This window comes from Pelmatolapia mariae, linkage group LG17, assembly GCF_036321145.2.
Source record: "Pelmatolapia mariae isolate MD_Pm_ZW linkage group LG17, Pm_UMD_F_2, whole genome shotgun sequence".
Taxonomy (NCBI): Eukaryota; Metazoa; Chordata; class Actinopteri; order Cichliformes; family Cichlidae; genus Pelmatolapia; species Pelmatolapia mariae.
Window position 1 is genome coordinate 1,162,565 of NC_086242.1, and position 23,715 is coordinate 1,186,279.

Below are 23,715 nucleotides of genomic sequence, written 5' to 3' on the forward strand. Positions count from 1 at the left end.
TCACTGTTATTTTACCGCATGTGCAAACCTTGCGTGCCGTAGGTGAAGCTGTAATAAATGAATAAAGCTTCGGATGATCCGCTCCCTCACATCCAGCTTCATCCTTCGGTTTACGAGCTATTCCCGCTGCTCCGTTCTCTCTGTCACTTCCACTTTCCCACGCTGTCAGATTCACCTCATTCTCAATTTCATCATGTCTGCTGTGGTTTAATGAGCCCCCGTTCTTTAAAAATTCATTGCTTTTGTGTCTTTCTGCCTTTCAGACCTTCTTCCCTAAAGCCGCCCGCAGCACACATTCACCTCCACCTCGCCGTCCGCGGCCAGGTCTTTCCCTGCGAGTCTCAAACAGCTGCTAACTCCGCTCCAAAACCACCGTCGTTTACACTCCAGGGTCCTGTCCTCATTCCTGTCATCAGTTGGGACTCTGCTCTAATGTTTGATCAGAGTGTAATCACCAGAGTATTTCATTACTTAGGCTTAAATCTGCAAATATTATTCTTTCCTTCTCTGTTTCGAGATTCTTAATGTCCGTCTGGAAAAAGCCACATACTATAGCTTAATGCAACAAACGCCTATTGCAGCTGTTTAAGACGGGTGAACTGGAGCCTGTTCATCCCAGATATGTTGTACAGCTGACTGTCTTTTGTTGTACAAATCCAGTCTAAAGCACCAAAGGGACTTTCGGTAGAATGAGCAGAGAGGGGTTTAGCTATAGAGATTTACAGTACTTACTGAAGGACAAACTTACTCCTCACAGAAGAATATAGCATTTTCTACCTCGTGGGTATACTGGCACACTATCTTTTATGAAATGTCAGTTTTTCTGTTTGTTTTTTCCAAGTTAGTGAGTAACCGTTGCTTCAGGTGGATTTTTAAAAAAAAAAGGTAAATCATAAAAAACAGAAGAGGAAATGAGGAAAATACGACCTGGAAAACAAGACAAGCAGCAGACAGTGAAAGATGTCTATGAGGGCAAACAATACGCGGTGATGGTGCATATTGTGTCTGTTGTCGCTGAGCGTGGCAGCTTGATGCATTGCACTGCTGGGCCAAATACAATTCTGCGAGTGCGACCAGTCTGCCATATCTGCATATCAATTATTTGTGGCTGCCATAAATACAGTTTAATGGAACTGTCAGTGTGTGCCATTACATATTAACTGAGCCTGGAGCTCAGCTGCAGCTGCTTGCTGCTGGCAAACAATCCTGGACACATCTGCATCCAGGTGGAGAACAGCAGGAAGTGCGGCACTTCATTTAAGGGAGCTGTACTGACTTGAATATAGATAATGGGGAGGGGCTGAAAAGTTTGGTTTTCTTAATATTTATCAGAATTTTATTATGAACAACTTCACATGCATATGAACTTGAGTGACAGCCCATTCTTAATCCATAGGGTTTAACTCTTTACAGCCATAACAGCTTCAACTGTTGTGCGAAGGGTTTCCACAAAGTTTAGGAGTGTTTATGGGAATTTCTGGCCATTTTTCCAGAAGCGCATTTGTGAGGTCACACACTGATGTTGGACGAGAAGGCCTGGATCGCAGGCTTCGCTCTAATTCATTTCAAAGGTGCTCAATCAGGTTGGGGTTAGGACTCTGTGCAGGCCAGTCAAGTTCTTCCACACCAAACTTGGTCACCCATGTCTGGGCGATTGTGGCTCAAGAGTTGGGAGTTCGCCTTGTAATCGGAAGGTTGCCGGATCGAGCACTGGCACTGACAGTATCGGTCGTTGTGTCCTTGGGCGAGACACTTCACCCGTTGCATACTACCTACTGGTGGTGGTCAGAGGGCCCGGTGGCGCCAGTGTCCAGCAGCCTCGCCTCTGTCAGTGCACCCCAGGGTGGCTGTGGCTACAATGTAGCTTGCCATCACCTGTGTGTGTGAATGGGTGGATGACTGGTTGTGTAAAGCGCTTTGGGGTCCTTAGGGACTAGTAAAGCGCTATACAAATACAGGCCATTTACCATTTATGGACCTGGCTTTGTGCACAGTCATGTTGGAACAGGAAGGGGCCATTCCCAAACTGATCCCACCAAGCTGGGAGCATGAAATTGTCAAAATACCACGGAAGGCTGAGGCATTAAGAGTTCGGAAAAACAAGCGAGCCATTCTTTCACGTGCAGGAAAAAGAGACGCGATGCAGTATTAGCCTCCTCCGTCCCTCTGCTCTTCCTATTTCTCCCTGGGTGTCTTTAAGGGTTCCATTTCTTTTTCACAGAGCCATAAATTGTACGTCTCTGACATAGGAGAGGTCAGGGCTGATCGTTTAAGAAAAGGTGGATGGTTGTGTGCTTTTGTAAATAAAAGTGTTGTATAAAAAAAAATAATAAACTGTGAGGAAACTGATTTTAAAGCCATAACTATACTGCCACCTGTTATAGCTGATCATAATGCAAAAGTCATACAGAGTACTAAATATTCAACACATCCATATTCCAGCGTACACCACATTAGCAGATTTGACCATAACATGAAGATATGGAGAGGAGCTTTTGAAGCTAGTAAGAAGAGACGTGCTGAGAAAGAGCAAAACAGCTGTGATGTTTGCTTTGAGAGTGTGGAGAAAGAGCTGCACTGTGTCGTAATGCATGTAGAAAAAAACATATGATCAAGTGTCAAGAGAGCAAATGTGGAGCTGCAGGAGGAAGTCGGGAGTGGCAGAGGAGTCTGGGGAGGAGGTGCAGGGCATGTATGAGGACAATGAGACAGGTGTGTGGTAGTGCTGGGCGATATGGAAAAAATATTTATCACGATATGAATTATTTTATATCACGATAACGATATATATCACGATATACCACCTGACCTGTGGTCATCTAGAAAGTACGCAGTCTGTAAACAGCGAGTGCCGAGGGTGCAGTCTTTGTTTTGAGTTACCGTAAAGTATGTCGCAAATCCGGGTGCACGTACAGCAGCACCAGCTCGCAAACCACGAGACGGAGTTTCTTTGCGAAAAATATCATTTTTTTATACCATATTATTTACTTGCATAAAGTTAAGAGCATGTATAGTGAGAAGACAACACTAATATATTTGCCACAGGCTATTTAACTCTTTAAGACCTACCATAGAACCAAGTCCGCCAGAGCTTATCTTTATGTTTTTACATGCTGTAGTGCCATTTGTGGGAGTATTTCAAGATTCCATATATCAATACAACCGTTATAGCCCAAATTTTAATAATATGTATGCATTAAGTCCATAGTAACTACATAAATTGCAAAAACTTGTAGTGCAATAAACTACAAAAAAATTGAAAATCGTTTTTTTGTTTTTTACATATATTTCTAGTTAAAAAAATTTAAGCGGTGTATCCCTCAAAACTGTAAATACAAAAGTTTCCAACCACGAGAAATTTATTTTGAGTGTCTTCATAGTTTTATTTTTGAGATACACTAATTTTTATATACTACAGGAAAAATGAAAATAAATATTATAATGCATCAAAATAAACTATTTCCAACAGTGTAATTTGACTTCTAAGCATCCCAGAAACGATACAGAAAAGCATAAAGTCAAACATGTCTTTTAAAAACACCAACATAGGCTTATGGATCAATCACAGTACACCTACTAGCCTCACAGTTTCTCTTATGTTAAAAAAGTTTCAAATGCAGTTGTAGCTCAAAAAAAAAGTCCCTAAAAATGGAGCACTGCTTTATAATGTTACCTGATTCCTGCACCAGAATTATGAAAGAGTACCCATGTTCCAAAAACACCTATATAAAGCTTAATTCTTGGTATTGCTGCTATGTATCTGAGGGATTAGCAGGAGATTGATGGTTCTCCCCTGTATTCCTCCAGCTGTCCTAAAATTAATACAAGTGATAAGAATTCTGGCACAGGAATAAAAATAGAGGGGCTCCTCTTCTGGAAAATATCCTTCAGCGTATGAGTGTGACTCAGTACACCCTCATTTACACACTGAATGCACATTGTACATGCACACAGGAGCTGCTCACACACTAATCTACACGCTTGCATACATTAAAATGCAGCACCGCTCACCATATAACAGAGTAAGAGACCTGAGAACATAGAAAATACTAGTCAGGTGGTCGGCTGAGATAAGCTTGTGGTCTTTTTGATTTGGCAGTAAATCAACTGACTGCAGGTGGCAATAATGCACAGAGCTTAGCACCGAGGCCTCACAGTCAACTGGGGCCTTTTTGCAGTCACTGAGTTGACCGCGAACTCGTCTGTATACCAACATGTTCTAGAGTCAAATGTGTGAAAGCTAAGCTTGGCCCAAACTGAGTCGTGCAACAGGTAGAAAAGAATCAACAGTCCATTCAAAGAGCAGACCTCAACCTGAGTTAAATGATGTGACGGACGCTTAAAAAAAAAAAGCTGTGCTCATGCAGCTGTTGCAGGTCTGAGAGTCTATGGCAGGGGTGGGAACTCCAGGCCAGGTTTTAGATCTCACCCTGGGTCGACACACCTGAATCACATGATTAGTTCATTACCAGGCCTCTGGAGAACTTCAAGACATGTTGAGGAGGTCATATAGCCATTTAGATCAGCTGTGTTGGATCAAGGACACATCTAAAACCTGCAGGACACCGGTCCTCGAGGCCTTGGATTGCCTACCCCTGGTCTATGGTGAATGTGATGTTAAACGCCCATGTAGAAAGGACGACACTGTGACACCGGACTTGATCCTACTCTGGGTTCCCTCTTCATTCTGGTACGAAGACAACAGCACGTAGTCATCATCAACAGTGTGTTCTTAGTTAACAAAAGACTAATATACATTCCTACAATACAACGCTGTCAAAGTCTTTCTTTAAAAGTTCTAGCTGAAACCAAATGCGATCATATAGTGGCAGTATTTTTATTTTTTCCATCCTTGTGCTAACCGAGGTGAGAGCTGTTATTTCTACTTTTTTCTTAACCAACAACAACAATAAAATAAAAAAACATAAATTTTTCTCATATAAAACAAACACCATTGTTTATCGTTTTTGTACAACAACATCAAGTAAAAATGCGTAACAGCACCTACCTGTACAAAGATAACAACACGCAGTCGTCATCGTGTTACAAACCTGCAACGTTCAGTCTGTTAACAAGGACTACAACAGTTACAGTGTCATTAACATTAGAGCTGGGTGGAGCCAGACAGCGCCCCACTAGCTATCTAGTATTAGCTTAGCATGCTAACCAAAAATGCTACTGGTGAATAAAGTTAGTATTAATGCACCAAAATGCCTGTAACTTTCAGTGTACATGCTAGTACTGCTTACAATAAAAATACATATTAACAGTTACCTCTGTGAGAGTGTTTTTACTAATGAGCATGCATTATTTTCCTTTGCTGAGACAGCTACTGTGCAGCTATTTGGAACCTTAACAATGCAGTTGCAGTATTTGTCCACAAGGTGGCTCCAACTATTCACAAAGCACATGAATTTTGAGGAATTTCATTGTTAAGCTCTTTTTGAACTCTGTTACACTCACAAATATGAATAAACTGAAGCAACATTGTCAAGAAGAATATGGCAAAATTCCTCCACAACTGATAAACACTGGTAAAGTCACACAGGAAACGAGCACACCTTGTTTTTTGTTGAAGCAAGGAAAGCATAACACGCAGGAAACAGTCATGGATGGGTCCCCGCTGGTCTGTTTTCTGCTTCGGCCTTCCAACTCTCCCTGAGTCTAGGTTGGCTTGGGCAGACCTGTTGCACATCAGTCTCATCCTCAACCAGCACTTGAGGACCAGCTCCAACAACCAGTCTCTGCCAGACCGTTTGTTTCATTAGAGTGGTAATCAGGCTCCTTCAAGACTCCCCAGCGTTTTAGCAAGATTAGCCTAACATATCTGTGTGGCTGAAGAGTGGCTCACTCTTCCTGTTACCTTTAAGCAGGTCCAGAGGTCACTGCATCTGCTCCTCTGAATGGCCAACCTCCTTTGACTCCATTTACAGGTGAAAACAAGTGAGACAAACAAGTAAGCCTCGTCACCTTGACTCACCTATCTCTCCTCTCTCAGTAACCCCTGCTGTCATCTCGCCTACATGCTCATTGTTATTCAATAAATCAGTCAAACTTTGAATTTTGTCTGCCTTGGGTCTTGCTTCAGAGCATCGGCGTAACTTTGTGCTGAACATTTGGGGGGGGGGGGGGGGGTCATCTGTCTCTGTCCAAATAAATAAATAAATCTGGCTAAATTCCCAGATGATGAAACGTGCAACTACTTTGCTGGTAATACCTGAAATGAGTAAAGAAAATCAACAGCCTATTTATGCAAGATAATTCATAATTTTATTGGGGGGGGGGGGGTTATATTGGTTGGGTCTGATTATGGGGGAGGGGTCATAACCCCCCAAACTCCCTGCAAATTACAACCCTGCTTCAGGGTCTGCTTTGCTTTATTTTTTCCAGTAAATAATGACATGGTGTTAAATAATGTCATGTATTGTTGTTCATCTGATGCCTGGTAAGGATTAGATCATTTTATTATGACCTGTTAAATAAAACAAAACTGACACAGAATAGAGTGTCTTTTTTTATATAAAAACCATGATTGTAAATCTCACATATTAGAAAAATAAAGGAGAAAATCAGCTTTACTTTCCATGGAGAGGCTCAGTCTATGAAACTGGTCAAACTCTGGATGTAAAATGTGGAGACAGACATCTAAATTATCAACAACTTTGCCTTTGCTTGGTCTAATTACCGAACCGAAAGCCTGTGAAACAAAACAGTTTTCTTTAGCCGGTCTGGTTTGGGGTTTTGACTGTAAATCGAAGCCATCAGATCTTCATGTTCATTCAGCACAGGGATGCTGCGCTGCTGTCGGCTGCTAATTCAGCTGCAACCACATTACTCTCCTCCCTAATAAGGTTTACTGAGGGTCTGTCTTCCCAAGCTGCACCCTCCTCCACCCTCACAAACATCATAATGGAGCCTGACACACGCATGTGCCTTTGCTTTTTGCAGTGTGCTCTTGTTAATGAGTGTTGTGCGTGCGATTATGTGTGTACAGAAAGATTTCAGAGAGTGAAGGCAAATGTTTGTCTGTTTGAAATGTGTCATCAAATGCTGAGCTTCATACAGAAAGCTGGATCGTGTTGGCAACGTTAAATTGGAGCGAATGTCTACAAAACCTGTATCATGTTTAACGGAGGTTCTAAGTTCCACATCTGTGTTATTAAAGCAGAAAATACTTGTGTGTGTGTTTATAAATGATGTAGGTTAATAATTTCTCCTGATTTTGTTTGACTGAGATGAGCCACTCTCATTAGGAGCCTTTTACAAGGATAATTTGGTGAGCCAGTAAAGGTCAGGAAGCTCAGCAGGATGCAGACAGTGATCAAGAACTCTACGCTCTGCTTTGACCTTCATACGTCTGGCCACATTTTGGCAGGCAAGCTCTAGCTTCTCCCCTCAGTTTCAGAAGGATACATGTGGTTCATTATTAGCTCATTTCCTGCTCTTGCTGAAAATCAAGTTCTGTGCAGTTAGCCAAGATGCAATTAATTTTATTGACACAACTATTGTCTTTGATCAGTGCAATGCCCTCACTTATAAGGTGGTGGTGGTCAGAGGGCCCGGTGGCGCCTGTGTCCGGCAGCCTCGCCTCTGTCAGTGCGCCCCAGGGCAGCTGTGGCTACAATGTAGCTTGCTATCGCCAGTGTGTGAATGTGTGTGTGAATGGTTGAATGACTGAATGTAGTGTAAAGCGCTTTGGGGTCCTATGGACTAGAAAAGCGCTATACAAATGCAGGCCATTTACCATTTACCATTTATAAGGATCATTAATGTTAGAGATGATTTATCATCATTGCCCCTGTGCTTATCTTTTAGTCCTCAGTCATTTCTATGCATTGCTAAACACAGGTTTTGGGTGCTCTGCATTCAGAGTCATATAAAAAGCTGCACACAGGCACAGTCCAGATCAAAAGTTTAAGACCGCTTGAAAAAAAATCCTATTTTGCACGGTTGGAGCTTAACAAGGTTCAAAGTAGAGCTTCAACATGCAACAAGAAGAAATGGGAGTGAGGCAAAACATTTTTTTGAGCAATTTATTGAAAACAACACTTAAACTGAAACAGGCTGTTTTACAGCTGATCAAAAGTTTAGGAACACTTGCCTTTAAAAGGCCAAATCTGTGCAAAAATGTGGATTCATTGTCATTTTCTGTCAAGTAGTCACACTGTCAGGATGTTCTGATGGCAAAGGAAAACAAACCTTCCCTTGTTGAACGTGGTCGGGTTGTTGAACTGCATAAGCAGGGTCTCTCACAACGCGCCATCGCTGCTGAGGTGGGACGCAGTAAGACGGTCATTTGATATTTCCTAAATGATCCTGAGGGTTATGGAACAAAAACTCAAGTGGAAGACCCAAAAAATGTCACCAGCACTGAGCCGGAGGATCCAACTGGCTGTCCGTCGAGACACTGGACGATCCTCGACCCAAATTAAGGCCGTTACTGGTGCCGACTGCAGCCCCATAACCATCAGACGGCACCTGAGACTGAAGGGCTTCAAGAACAAAAAAACGTCTCGTCTCCTTGAACGCCACAGAACTGACCGTTTGGACTTTGCTACAGAGCACCAAACATGGGACACTGAAAGGTGGAAGAAAGTTTTATTCTCTGATGAGAACAAATGTAACCTCAATGGTCCTGATGGTTTCCAACGTTGCTGGCATGACAAGCAGATCCCACCTGAGGTGTTTTCTATGCGCCACAGTGGAGGGGGCTAAGGTCAAATGGTGCGACTCTGGGACTCTCCACCATTTGACCTTAAAACTGAAGAAGCTTCTCAGATGAGAGGTGAAATGTCTTCAAGCAACTTAAAGTCCAGACGCTTTTCTTTCCAAGCTCCTTAGGCTACAGTACACAATGCCTGCAGGACAAGAGACTTCTTATAACCTCACTCTTTTGGACCATCCTGCATGTTCCCCTGATCTGAATCCAAGTGAGAACCTTTGGGGATGGATGGCAAGGTAAGTTTACAGAAATGGACAACAGTTCCAGGCAGTAGATGTCCTTCATGCGGCCGTCTTCACCACTTGGAGAAATGTTCCCTCTCACCTCATGGAAACGCTGGCATCAAGCATCAATGTTTTCAATGTTTGAAGTGATCAACAATAACGGTGGAGCGACTCATCACTGAGTTCATGTTTAGAACTGGATTTCTGTTTTGGGGGGGTTTTACGGGGGGGGGGGGGTTGGAGGTGTGGTCCTAAACTTTTGATCAGCTGTAAAGCAGCCTGTTTCAGTTTAAGTGTTATTTTCAATAAATTGCTCAAAAAAAATGTTTTGCCTCACTCCCATTTCTTCTTGTTACATGTTGAAGCTCTACTTTGAACCTTACTTTGAAAATCCATGCAAAATAGGATTTTTGGGCCATTTTTTTAAGTGGTCTTAACTTTTGATTGGGACTGTACCTGTTCGCATCTGTCTATATGACTCTGAATGCAGCAGCACAAAACCTGTGTTTTGCAATGGATAAGTGATCCTCATAAGTGAGGGCATTGCACTGAACTAACTGCACAGAACTTGATTGTATTTAAAAAAAAAAAAAAACAACAACAGAAACCTGAGTCAGTAAGAAAGGTGAGTGCAGCTTAAGTGTTGTGATGAAGGTCGCAGCGACACTGTGCTGATGACAAAACCAGTAAAGAGAAAAGCAGTGCAGGTGCAGAACTACAAGTCAAACAACACTGAAAAAACTGACAAGAGACATTTATGAACTAGTTTAGTGAGCTAACTTTTGCAAACTACTAAAAAAAGTTTGAACAATTCACAGCATACGTGGATCCTTCAGTGAATCCAACAAGAAAACAAGCTCCATCTTAGCAGCTTAAAAATACCAAACAGCTAGTATTGAAAACAGCTCCGTCTAAAACATCCAGTCTCTAAGGTGAATTTAATGCACTTTTATTTTGCTTCCTTCATAGCTGTAATAATCTCCACGATCATCATCTCGTCCAGCTCTAAGACGTCTTAAAATATCCCATATTTAACAAAACAAAGTGAAAATGTCACAGTTTGTGCTGTGGCAGGCAGGATGAAGGAGCCAAATGCAGGACTCATACACAGAACAGTAAACTCAAAGCGGCAGCTTTATTCGCTGGGAAAAATAATCCGTAAAATAAACTCACAAAAATCAAAATAAAACTTGAACATGGAAACTAAGAACTAAACACTGGGAGACTAGAAAACACACAGCAAACAGGGAAGGACGCGACGATGGACAGAGGAAAACGCTGGACTTAAATACACAGAGGGATAACGTGGGAATCGGACACAGCTGAGAGCAATCACACATAAGATGTGGAGGAAGCAACACTGGAAACATTAACGAAGGACGCGAGACTATCAAAGTAAAACAGGAAACGGGGAGTTGACAAGGAGAAATAAAGAATATTAAACTAAAAACACAAACGCTGGGTCGCCAGAACAAAAAGGGTCAAATGAACAGAGCTCTAAAAATATTAAAGCAGTCCAAGCAATAACGTTTATTTTTCCAAATAAAATTCCATCAGTCATGACATGTTTTTGTCTTTGTTCACAGCATTTAAAAAGCTTCAATTATGTAGGAAAAAAAACAGCAACATGTGATGAGTTACAGTCGTTACTGGCTGTGACACTCTCAGCCTATCTGGACCCAAACAGAGGAAACGTGACGCCAGATTTCCAAGGGTACCGGTGAGAAATGGGTCCACCTGGAAAACAAAGTCCGAGACTCACTCGCATTTAAAACCCATTTCTGTGAATCATACGTTCTACACTTTAAAATAGAAAAACTCTTTAGAAAGGGAGAATTTCAATAAACTTCAGGGCACGTCATCAGTAAGTCGCCCAACTTCAGTGTGACATGTTTTTGGGATGCACTCAAACGCACCATCTAACCTGTCGAGTTTTTTCTGCATGTTTGTAGATAAATCCACCACTGTATTTATTCCTCCCCTCACTGCACAAGCGCCAGCATGGTGGAGCGGCGGTGTATCGATATCAGGGCAAACACACCGAAAGCAGCTTGTTGGGTCAAATAGCTCTGGTAACAGGTCTAATTGAATCTATGTCAGGTTTTCACTGCAGGTACATCCACCATAGCAAGCAGCAGGGTGGAAATCAATACCCCCCTCGCTCCATCCATGAACACACTAATTTCATTGAAGGCCATTCTGTGTGTGTGTAAGGGAGATGGAGTGAATGAGGTACATATGTAGGTTAATGGAGGTCACTGTGTAATCTCATTACAAGATGTGTGCACGTGCAGGAGAGGAGACGAGGCTTTTTTTGTGCAAATTAGGACCTTTGTTCCATAATGTTACTCTATAATGAGAACAAAATGTTAACTCTTTCCAAAGACAAGTTCTTGCCACAAATGCAGCAGAACTATAATTCATTATGAGTAATGGGTGATGATGTAATCTAGCATTGACTACAAACTGAACTAAAGTTCAGAATCACAAACAAAGCTTGCCCTTAAACTGAATCTCATCTCTACAGTACAAGTTCTTTATATAAATGTGACGCAGTTACTCGGATCCAAGACTGCATTCTTTTGGTCACATGACTTATGTGCATATTGCGGACTTTTCTCTAAAGTAAGTCAGTGTGTGCATCTGTACCCAGAGTACCATCCTGAATTTGACCCAGGGCAGCAGTGTGGAGGCTCAGGGTGCTGAGGATTAGAGGTCTGGTCATGGAGGGGGCAGAATCCTTAGGCTGGTGCAGCACCTCCTCTGGTCTCATGGAAGTGGGATTAATGACGGGTGGAGCTGGTGGAGCAGTCGGACTCTGTGTCTGGGGAAAAAAGTTTTCATTAACAGACTAAAAACAACTCCCCCCCCCCCCAAAAAAAAACAAAAAACACACACACACAAAAAAAAAAAAATGTAATTGGTATATCTAACATTCTTCAGATGATCTCACCGTGAGGTCAGCTGTGGTCATCTTGGTCTGAATGAGATCTGGAGGTGTCAGGGGGCAGGTGACGGTTTGGTATTTCAGCAGAGCGCTGAACGGGTTTTTCTCCTTAGCCTGAACAAGTCGTAACAGGAAACAACAACCATCAGTCTTTTAACCTCAGTGGACAGACAGCAGTGGATGAGGGTCAGTGCCAGGTGCTCATACCTGGATGTGAGGGACAACCTCGCTATCCCAGATATACTCCAGGGCAGGCATTTCATCATCTTCAACCTGGTACATCAAGACAAAGTACGTAGACCATAAATGTTAATTTACAGACACATTTTTACTTGAAAATAAAATCTGTAACTGGAATTCAATTCAGTTTTATTCATACAATCACAACAACAGTCTCCTCAAGGTGCTTTATATTGTAAGGTAGAGCCTACAATAATACATACAGAGAAAAACCCAACAATCATATGACCCCCTATGAGCAAGCACTTTGGCAACAGTGGGAAGGAAAAACTCCCTTTTAACAGGAAGAAACCTCCGGCAGAACCAGGCTCAGGGAGGGGCGGGGCCATCTGCCGCGACCGAGAGCTGTAATAACTGTACAGTTTACTGAATACGACTGTAGTGGAGGAAGGCCACAGAACGATTACCCTGCAGGAAAAAGAGGACCTACGTAACACTCCAAACAACACAGTTTCAATTTCTTAGCTTCAATGCCCCGCTACCTGGTCTGTGTAACACTTCTGATCTCAGATTTTAGGAAAAGAGAATCTCTGAGCATCTCTTCACTTTGTAAAATACGATGCGACAGTGAGCGAAGCGCCAACATCTGAGCAAGAACGCCTGCTCTCAGTCAAAGCCAAACTGGCAGCTCAGTGTGAGGATTGCTTCGATGAACCACCTCATCAGTCCTTCTAAAACTAGCTGGTTAATAAATGATGGGAAGAAAGCCATACCTTTAACTTCAGTGTCTCTAATGTCACTAGCATATGAAAAATGTGTGTATAATATATAAAATATACAAAAATACGAGTCAAATGCTATTTGGACACTCTGTAACGCTGTCAAATCTTCTTCCCAGTATGTTCAGTTTAACAACTTGCTGCTCATTAACATAAGAGAATGACAATCTTGTAATACAATATCCATTAAACACTCACCGATTGGCTGCAGTCTTATTTATAGTCCAACAACAAGCCGTGACCTTCCAACAGCCCAGCTATACATTAAGCAGCGTTGACTGCAACTCTCCCTTCAGCGAGATGACATGTGTGTTTGAGCCAAGTGTGTACACCGACTGTATGTGTGTGTGTGTGTGTGTGTGTGTGTGTGTGTGTGTGTGTGTGTGTGTGTGTGTGTGTGTGCGTGCGCGCGCGTGTGCTGCAGCGGGCCTGCAGCAGTGACAGTATGGCTGCAAAGATAAGAACTATGGACAGTGGAGAGTAAAAGCTTTGAATGAAGAAAGAAATGAATGCAATGAGAGGCAAAGACTGCACTCGCAGATAAGAGACAACAGCAGCGTAAAGCTGCAAATCTATTTAAAAAATTTTTTTTAAATGACAATCCTGGGAGTATTTCGGTCTTTAAGGACGCTGTACAAAGAGCAGCAGTCGTTTGGTGCTGAGCTTGAGTATCAGCGTTTAACGCAGGGCACATATCTGTGCTCTTTGGACGGGAAGTGCTCAGGAGGAAGAAATTAATCTTAATTAAGCTAATGAAGTTAGAAAGCTGAAGATGTTGTTCCCAACTGATTAAAATTGAACACCTATAAATAACACAAATGTTAGACGTGGGTGCAAAACTCAACCTTATCCAACAGTCTGAAACGTTATTCTCTGCATAGCTGTGGCCTTCTAATGCACCGCTGTGTGTTTTCTTTATCAGTTTACAATGAAGATCTATATTTATGCAAAGAGAAAACACACTAAATGAAGGCATTAACCACGTATGCAGATGAGGTAATGCTGGAGGCTATCCCAGCTGAGGCCCAACGTCAGCTAAATGCAGCTGTATACATGCTGATATACAACCATAATCTTTCTATCTAACAGTTTGAATAATAAAAACATTTTTTAAAAACCCAATAATATTACCCACAAACATAAAATGATCTTTTGCCAAATCTAACATCGTCCCACAGGGCAAGAGCACTATAGCCCTGCACTATGTTTCTATGAGACCAGTGTGCTACCTTCAGTTTGTCCATTATGGACTCTTCAGAAGTGTCTCCTGGCTCTGGGGATGAAATCATTTCCTCCCTCACCTCTGGCAGGTCAGCCACCCCCTCTCCCAGGTAGAGACTCACTGGTGTGACCTGACAGCTACCCTGTTAAAAGAGCGGGAATGATAAACTGCTGCTGATCATGATTATGGTACCAAACCAGTGTTTTTGTGGGTGCCGCTCACTGCTGCAGAGGCTGCAGGGCTGCAGGGTGTCCCGTGGCCTTGGCTCAGCAGGACAGTGTGGATGTAGATGTCATCATCAGTATGTGTGTCACACAGGTAGAGCTGCAGCACATCTCCACTGTAACAATCCAGAGCGCCCACCAGTGTGCGATCACAGCACAGTTTCTGGAAGTCGGCTGTTGCCTCAGGAGTCCAGCTGCCCTGCAGGAGACCAACCACAACACTCATTTATGAATCCAAACCATAAGAGCACTGAAAGCCAAAACATTCAATTAAACCATCACAAGATGGCTGAGACGCTGGCATTACCAAGGCACTGGTGCTGGAGTCTATAGAAAGGCTTGTCTTTGTAAGGAAACTGAAAATTAAACTAAGGCACAGACTCACAGAGGTGGGTTTAATTCCAGCGAGTGAAGATGGAACAGCTTGTGCTGGAAGAACCGAATAAGTCGACCTGGGAAACAGCCAGATACATTTATAAAATATGCACACATCTCTTTTTTTAAATCATCCTTTTAACGAGAGCTTGCAGAGGCCCCTACTTGAGGAACTTGAGGTTGGCGGTTGGTACCACTGTCACATCACCAAAGTCCACATAGTACACCTCCACTTGAGTGGGGGAGATCACCTTATGGATCACCACCCGGTAGAACCACACTCCGTCAGGTGACACGCAGCAGACCTGACCCCGTCGAACAAATCTCTGGGGAAGGCGATAGCACTCCGACATCTGAGGACAGGTGTAGCATCGTCTAGGAGACGAGGAAAAAGAAAAAGATGGTACTGATCAGAGTAGGCACGGTTAAAGAGTCCGTACAGTAGCTGCTGCTGCTAACACATGCACCACCTCATCTCAAAGATCATGTTCTCCATAGCTCGGGCCTCCTCAGTCTCACTGAAGCGAATGTAGAAATATCCAGGTGACTCTACCCGCTCCACCAAGACTTCCACCAGCTCTCGAGCACGATGGCGCGTCGGTGGTTTGAGGGGCTTACTTTGGAGGGCGTCGAGGGGTACAGCAGGGCTGAGATGCACCGGAATTGCAGAAATCTACAGACAAACACACAAAAGGCACTCGGTAATATTATCTACTCTTTATCATTTACAGGCAGTAAACTGCAGTTCAGAGTCATCACTTTTAATGTCAGTGCATCAAGCATCACTGATTACTTGCTATGGTCAAACCACAAAAAAATACGTTTTCAAACCATTTCCTTGGGTGTGTTACTGGTAACCAGCTCGTTGTTCTCATCATCTGATGGTGGGACATTATCACCGTCTTCCTGCTGGCTCTTAATTGGAAACGTCTGATCATCATTAAAACTCTCGCTCTCTTTTGAGTCTAGAAACAGAGACAAATACATTTCCTGCTTGGTTGAAAGTCATAACTGCACAAATATGCTCCAACACGTGAAATCTACACGTGACTGTAATTAGTGACTTTACTGTGAACAAACCTAAGGAAGAAAGATGTGGGTTAAACACTTATTTATATTTACAGTAACACTAAATAGTCATTACTCATGTAAGCGGGCTGAAGCAAACGATGCAATGATAAATACACACCTGGACGTGTATTCTCAGCCTCATGTATGGTCCTGATTATCCAGTCTTGTGCACTGCCTCCCTCTGCTGGTCTCAGGTGGAAAGTGTCACTCATGGCACCGACGAGTTCAGTGACGCTAACAAAGCCGCTCTGCTGCAGAGGCAAGTCCTCGCCAAAAAACCTCTGGGAGGAAAGAAAGGAGGATATTTAAGATTCCCGAGAAGATGAGTGTGCATCTTTTATTAATATCTGCTGTGATCGTAGACGACCTCCAGGGTGGGGGGGAGCTAACCGTGTGTGTCTGTGACAGGTTGTTTCTATTAGTGATTAGGACCGCTCTGCTTTTAAAATCCTGGATCAGTTTGACGTTTAGAAAAGTCTCTGTTAACAACACAAACATGCAAACTTGTTTTTACCTTGTACTCAGCTGGCAGTTTGTGAACTGATAATCCGCCGTCCGTCTGACCTACGACCTGCAGAGTTGTCAACATGTTAATTTTCACAACATACTTTCTTTAACGTCTGTTGACCTCTTACGGTCATCTGTGATTAATACGGCGGTTTCAGCGTGATGACAGGGGCTGAGAGCGAGTCGTATACTCACGCGTCCTTTCCCCCCCACATACATGAACTATAACAGCACTTGCAGACTTCACACTTGTTATGCTTGCGTGATTAAAACTGGGCTCAAAGACATATACTGATAAAGTGGTGCGAGGCCTCACCGCTCGTAGTTTGTCCTTCAGCTCCTGATTGATGGTGCCAGCAACTCCGTTCTCCAGGATCTGCTGACGAAGCCCCTCCTCCAGCTAACATCACATTTAAGAAGAAGAAAGAAACTGCACTTAACAGATACGAGGTATACCAAATAGGATTTCTCACCATTACTTGACAGGATTTAGTAACAGCACTACTTCTGATTTTTCTGCTGTAGTGTGCTTGAACAATTACACCCCAAATGTTTGACCAAAACCAGAGTCTTTTAGGCGCCACAGTTTATCCAGTGAGAAGCAATGGAACATTAGACATTTCATATCTGAGATGGAGTTCAGCTGCAAATGAAACCCAACCTGGAGGACATGGTTATCAAAGAGCTGAATCTCTGGGGAAAGCTGAGCTTTGGTTTCCTGGTTCTTCTCGTCCGCCCCGGGCTTGCTATCGACGGTTCCCGGCTCACTACGGGCAGAATCCAAGGAGTCCTGGGTAGATGTCTGGTTCAGAGATGCTGGTTTCTCTGGAGCTTCAGCTGAAGAGGACACAAAGGTGTTTCAAAATGCAGACTAGTGCAATAATACAAAGCCAAGTTTCTCAGTTTCATTTCATTTACATGGCACCAAATCTGACAGTTAGAAGTGCAAAGAACAAACAGAGCGAAACAAAACTACAAGAAAAAGTTCAAAGTAGGGCTGCTCAATTAATCGAATTCTAATCGTGATTACGATCTGGGCTTTCAACGATCATTAAAAATGACTGAGCCGATTATTAGCTCCTCCTCTCGCGCTGCTCCGTGTGGCAAATCGAGCGCACCTCTCTGCGTTTCGAACACGCGTCACAACAATTAAGAGGACCCGAGGGAAGCTCGGAAAGCTATGCAGAAGTTATTTGGTGAGGAGAGGATAATGGCTGCTGAAGAAAGAATGCCGTTGGTTGAAAAGAGAGGTAAAACGACTTCAGTGGTGTGGAAACATTATGGGTTCGCGGAGTCAGACGTGGATCAAGTAGACATAGTGTGGAAACTTTGCTACGGTGTCGTAGCTGCACCACAGAGCAACACTACAAATGTATTCAATCATTTGAAGACCGCTCACAAAGTGACATACGATCAAACAATGAAGGAACATAGAGAAAAAACTCTTGACAACACCTGCTTCATCCTCACAGACTTCCATTCACGCTACCCTGTACAACGCGACTAAATATCCCAGCAGCTCCCAGAGACACAAGGAGATAACAAACGCAGTAACGTTTTCCTCGCCAAAGACCACTGCTCAATTAACACAGTGAACAACCAGTATTATGCAGTATTTTGAAGTTCACTAAACATAGATGTTTACATTTTTCATTTATTTTTTATATTGCAAACATTTGCACTGTTATCAGTATTTGCACACTATTTTATATTATTTTTTGACATCTTTAAAGCCATTATTCAATACATTGTTATTGTTAAATAAATATCGTCAAATAATCGAGATCTCAATTTCAGTGAAAATAATCGTGATTATCACTTTTGCCATAATCGAGCAGCCCTAGTTCAAAAGACGAACCTGGAGGTGTTTTTGGCGTCTGAAGTTTGACATCTGGCCTTTCAGAATCTGGCCTGCATGTCCTCAGCGATGCTGGTTTTATCAGTCCATGCCTCTTTGTTGAGGCGGGTAATTGGAGCAGTGGCCTAGGGATCATATGCTCCCTCAGGAACACAAGTGAGCCAAACCTGCTCTGGCTAATGACAACCAGATCTGCCGCTGCGCCCAACATCTCTCCAGTGGAGTAGAACCCATAGCTGCGAATGCAAAGCGGTCGTCTAAAGCAGCGCCAGAAACAGGCCTCCAAGTCGGATAACCTAATGGGACCCTGAGAGAGCGGTCGCATTATTACTCCACTGAGAGTACAGTGACAGAAGAAAGAAAAGCCTGTCAGGTATCTTCTCTTCAAAATTCACGTTAACAGGCTAGACCTTATAAAGAGCAACAAAAGCCAATAATCAATAATCTGTACTCTCATTTTGCTCATGCTTCATTTGAATTATGCTGCGCTTATACCAAGCAAATAAACCAGCTGCAAAATCTACAGCAGGTTTTAAAAGCCCAGGTTATAATGGACATTACCTGCACTGTTCTTAGGTGGGAAAACATTAAACACATTTCATTCATACTTGTGAGAGCAGTATTCGAAGCTCCGTCCTCAGCTGTGCAGGGATGGCTGGAGGAGCGGGACCTCTTCTTGGGAGGACCACATAGTGGGACACAGAATGAGTTGGCAAGTAGCGGGCGCCTCCCCTGCTGACCTTTTTGTTTGGCTTAGAGCGCTGCTTGGTCACCAGCTCCTCGATGCTTCGAGTGGTCTCGTGACCAACAGCTGCACAGGGAAAACCAGAGTGAGAGTGTCAAATACTTAAACCTGTTCAAGAGTTCAAAGACAAGAGCGCTGATGCCTTAACGAGACGCTACCTTTTAAGAATATGCTCCCATCTGGCCTGAAGTTAATGGACACCACATCAGGCATCTCCTGACTCATATCCAAAATGTTCCTGAAGCCCAGGACTTTCAGGGGCAACGAATGGCCCAACATGGTGGCGTAGTCTCGTTGGAGCTCTTCCGGAGCTAAACCATTCTTGGATGAAATGAGCAAGGAGCGAACGTCCTTCTTCAGTTGAGCCAAAATGTTCTCATGGTTCATCTTACCCGAATACATCTGGAAAACACAGCAGCTGGAAGTCAAGAACCTGGCATAGAGGAGAACCGCTGACACCCTACCTTTCTCTACACACAAAACCACTTTACTAAATATGATTCCACAATTTAAGTGCGAAGGCAAACGCATGGCTTTGTGTTTTATGCGTTTAGGTCCACAGGCTTGCCTAAAACAGGCTAGCTTAAGTTAGCTCCTGCCTCTAATTAGCTTGAGTTAGCTCCTGCCTCTAATTAGCTTGAGTTAGCTCCTGCCTCTAATTAGCTTGAGTTAGCTCCCGCCTCTAATTAGCTTGAGTTAGCTCCCGCCTCTAATTAGCTTGAGTTAGCTCCTGCCTTTTTGACCCAGGATGTATGGCAACAGGTGTATGGAAATCCCGAGGACACTACAAGGGTTAATTAGCTTGCCTTAGCTCCTGCCTTCAATTAGCTGGAGTTAGCTCCTGCCTTGTGAACCAGAAACGTAGAAGTCGCAGGAGAACATTAATGCACAGTCTTAAAGAAAACTGTCTTGTCTTGTTATAAAATCGTTCCAAAGGTTTAGTTACCAAAAAGCATCAAAATGCTTACAGGACAGTCTCACCTGTCTGTAGCTGCGAGGGGCCGAACCTTCTCTCTCCGCACGCCTCTACCTAGCAGGACTTGCTAACGATACAAATTCAGTTGCCAAAGCAAAAAACAAAACAAACAACAACAAAAAAAACCCAACAACTTTAAATTCGAAGAAACCGAAAGCCGTTTTAGTTAGCTGCCTAGCTAATAAACTGTTACTCCTTACCTTGACACTGGTCTTCTTCTTCTGTATAGGGTTTACTGGCGGTTCCTTGACACTGGTCCCACAAAGAAGAAGAAGCACCGCACGTACAGGTGGGGCACAGAGCACTTTGTCCCACCCACGTACCGAAACTGTCCACCACATTTTGATTTACAAAAAGCCAAAAGACGTTTTTCCAGTTTTGTCATTTGTGAGACTCACAAGACGAATGGATGGGTTCATAGAGTAGAATAAAATGCCTTTTATTGTCACTATTCACGTGTACAGTGAGATACAGAGCATCCCCACTCAGTGCAGAGATGTGGGAAGAGAAAGGGCGGTGAGGTGCATGGCTCTGCAGCATATGAACCCTATTCAAAAATATAAAATGTACAAATATACAAATAAATAGTCTTATATATTTGCAGTGTGGGTTATCGCACAGTGGTGGTGGTAGTCTGCGTATAGAGCGAAGTCCTTGGATTGGTGGGTGGAACTGTGTTGTCAGTGCATGTGTGAGTTCAGGGTGGTTATGGCTTTGAGTCTGTGAGTCTGATGCACCTGTAGCGCTTACCTGAGGGAAGCAGGTTGAACAGGTCAAAACCAACCATTCAGACTGAAACCCAAAGCAATGCTGGACAAAGCACAACGTGGATGACAACAGTTTTTACGGTTTGTGTGTTTAAAATGAGAGAACACGAGGATACGAAGATTCCGTCGTTTTATCCTCACTGTGTTTACTTTGTCAGGAGTGTGACTCCCTCACCTCAAACTGCCTCTCACCCCACATTTACACTGTAGCTATCTGGTCACTCTTGTAGCCAGCTATGTCTTCTTTGTGAAAACAGCCGTGGAAAAATACGAGTGACTTTTCCACGCTTCAAGAGGGCCACGCAATAAGGTTTGAGTTTAATTAAGCACAAGTCAGGGAGGTTACAGCTTGTCTTTTCCTTTCCAAACAAAGAAAGCTCTTTTACACCTGCGTCTGCACATTCCTATATAAGACACTCAGTGTGAGCTTCACTGGGATGATTAGTCCAAACAGTAAAAACCTCACTTCTGTATTCCACATATCTCTGTGGGGTGTTGACTTTACCACAGAAGAGGCATAACCTAAACAAATATTAACGGCATTAAATTCAGCTTTACACTGCAGGCCACACATTAATTAGTGGAATCTTAGTGGTCCATAAACAAACATGTAACATGTATAGATTTTTTTAAAAGGGACGTTTCTGCGTCTTTTATCTTTTTTATCTCCAGAGGAAAATGTGTGGATTTTAAAAAGTCAAACCCTTGATGCTGCATCGGTTTTATCATTTTATAACTTGAATAGAATTTTTGCTAAAGCATTTGTTCTTATTTATGTTTTTCAAGTTGTTATTTTTGTAGTTTATCTCGAATTAATTTCATTCTTGCTGCTGTAACATGTGAAATTTCCCAGTGTGGGATTAATAAAGCCTATGTCTGTCTTTAATGGGCCCTCAATGGAAAAAAGGGCGATAAAAGGGAGAGTTGGATGGTCTTACTGGCAAAGCAAAGGTTTACTGGCATACAATTTAAAATAGAGTGTGGTAAGGACAGCCCTCACTGTTGTCCTGTACTCCCACGCTCCCAGCTTTAATTACAGGGACAGACTCTGTCCCATCTCCACAGTAGACAGCAGTACTACTGATCAGTCATCCAGCGAGAGGGGAAGCATGTCCCAGTAATCACAAAATTTATTTTTCTTTAACCTGGAAAAAGAGAAAACAAGGAAGAAACCCCTCCAATTTTTCTGCAGAGCATGCAGCCAGCATGGAGAAGTCCTCCAATCACCCACCAAGATCCAGAATGATGGCCAGGAAGGAGAGGGACAGGGGAGCCTCAGAGGCTCCAAGGAGGAATCCTCAGAGGAAACCGAAGGTGGATCAGCTCTCTGAAGCATCATCGGTGAGGAAAGAGAAGCTGGGGACGCATGTGGGGAAGATGGAGCAAGAGACAGAAGTGAAGTTGAAATCAACGGTGGTGGATATAGACAGTGTGAGAGATAATGAAGTCAAGGATGAGAATGTGGGGCTCCTGGAAGCAGCAGAGCAGGATGACAGTGAGTCATAGTGTTTTTATTTTTTAAATATATGTTTTTCATATCTGAAAATGTGATGAGACTTCATGAAAGATTGTCGATCTTTTCAGGTCTGAAGCATAAGAAGCTGGGAGTCTGTGAGTGGCTGCTGATGGTCTTTGTCTTGGCTCTGGTTCTCCTCTTCTTCCCTCTTTCCATCTGGTTCTGTGTCAAAGTACGGACTAAACCTCTGATCCTACAAAGATCTGACATGTCTTTAGAAGATAGGCTGACCGCTTTGTGTTGAATATCAAACTGACACTTGAGCAACCACATGTTGATTCACAGGTAGTGAGGGAACACGAAAGAGCTGTGATCTTCAGACTGGGTCACCTACTGCGTGGAAAACCCAGAGGACCAGGTCGGCCCAGATTTCATTCTTATTTTTTATTTATACTATATTTTTATCTATTTATGGAAAGATGAACATGCAAGGAGTGGAGGTAGTAAGGGAGTGAATTTAAATACCTGGGCTTTACTATTCAAAGCACAAGAGAAGTGGAGACGAGAGAGCGGACGGTGGATAGGTGGTGATGAGTTTAATGGTTGGAAGGTTTTAAAGACCGCAGTGAGACGATGGCGGAGCTGAAGATGTTAAGATTTTCATTAGGAGCTACCAGGAAGGATAAGATTAGAAATATTTGCTTCTAGACAGCAGCCTGTGTGAGGGTCGATAACGTATTATGAATCGCAGCTCATGAGAAGCTTCACTAGAGTGACACCCACTGTCCCCTGTGTCTTTTTTCCTCGTCAGGCCTTTTTTTCCACCTCCCACTTCTCGACGTGTGTCACAAAGTTGACGTCCGACTGAAGATGTTGAAGGTTCCTCCTCACGTGGTACAGAAATAGGCACACGCACTGCATCACATATTTAAATATTCCCGTTTGGAATCGCGACATGTGTGTTCTCATATGTTTGTACGCAGGTGGTGACAAAGGACTTGGTGAGGCCGGAGCTGAGCGCGGTGTGTTATTACCAGATAGAGAACGTGGCACTGTGCAGCTCAGCTGTATCCAGTCTGACCGCAGTGCTGCAGAGTCTGGTCCAGGCAGCAGTCAGAGACGTTCTGGCCCAGCAAACATTCAGCCATGTCCTGCTGCACAGGCGGAAGATCGGGGAGCAGATACAAGCAACGGTCGACTCCTTCGCTTGTCGCTGGGGCATCAGGGTGGAGAGGGCAGACATGTAAGACCAAACATCATTTCTCCTTCCTCTGTTTGGAATTTTCTCTGTAATTCATCTTTTTTTAAATGCACCTCCTTCACTGCAAACATTCATTAACTGGAAGTCAAGGCTGAGCCAAAGCAAAGCAGCTTTAGCTTTATTTTGGCAGAATCTAAAGAAATACTAACTTGCACAATGAAAACGCATCACTTGTTGGAAGACCACGGCTGACCAGGCTGGGTTGTGCTTGTGTTGTCAGAGACGAGCTCAGTTTTCCTGTGGAGCTGCAGCAGAGCCTGGCTGCCGCTGCCGAGGCCAAGAGACAGCAGCAGATCAAAGTAAGTGCTCACAGCAACTTTGAACCTGTGTGCTCCAAACTTCTGTCTCCACTCTCCACAACATTAGTGATGAAAACATCTTCCACGAGTCGTTCTCTTCTA

At 43.3% G+C, this 23,715-nt stretch overlaps 1 protein-coding gene across 1 annotated transcript; it reads right to left on the minus strand.

Moving 5' to 3' along the window:
- Window positions 1-8,361: 8,361 nt before the first annotated feature.
- On the minus strand, window positions 8,362-23,294 carry tdrd5 (tudor domain containing 5). Its single transcript, XM_063460553.1, has 18 exons — window positions 23,141-23,294; window positions 19,013-19,252; window positions 18,718-18,920; window positions 18,110-18,416; window positions 16,913-17,088; window positions 16,568-16,651; window positions 16,259-16,315; window positions 15,863-16,025; window positions 15,505-15,638; window positions 15,144-15,346; window positions 14,839-15,048; window positions 14,684-14,750; window positions 14,297-14,497; window positions 14,082-14,216; window positions 12,101-12,166; window positions 11,900-12,007; window positions 11,596-11,770; window positions 8,362-8,492 (listed from the first exon to the last, which is right to left on the minus strand). Exons 1-18 carry the CDS (start codon window positions 23,199-23,201, stop codon window positions 8,362-8,364), a joined length of 2,721 nt encoding a protein of 906 aa, XP_063316623.1. The 5' UTR covers window positions 23,202-23,294.
- Window positions 23,295-23,715: the final 421 nt, after the last annotated feature.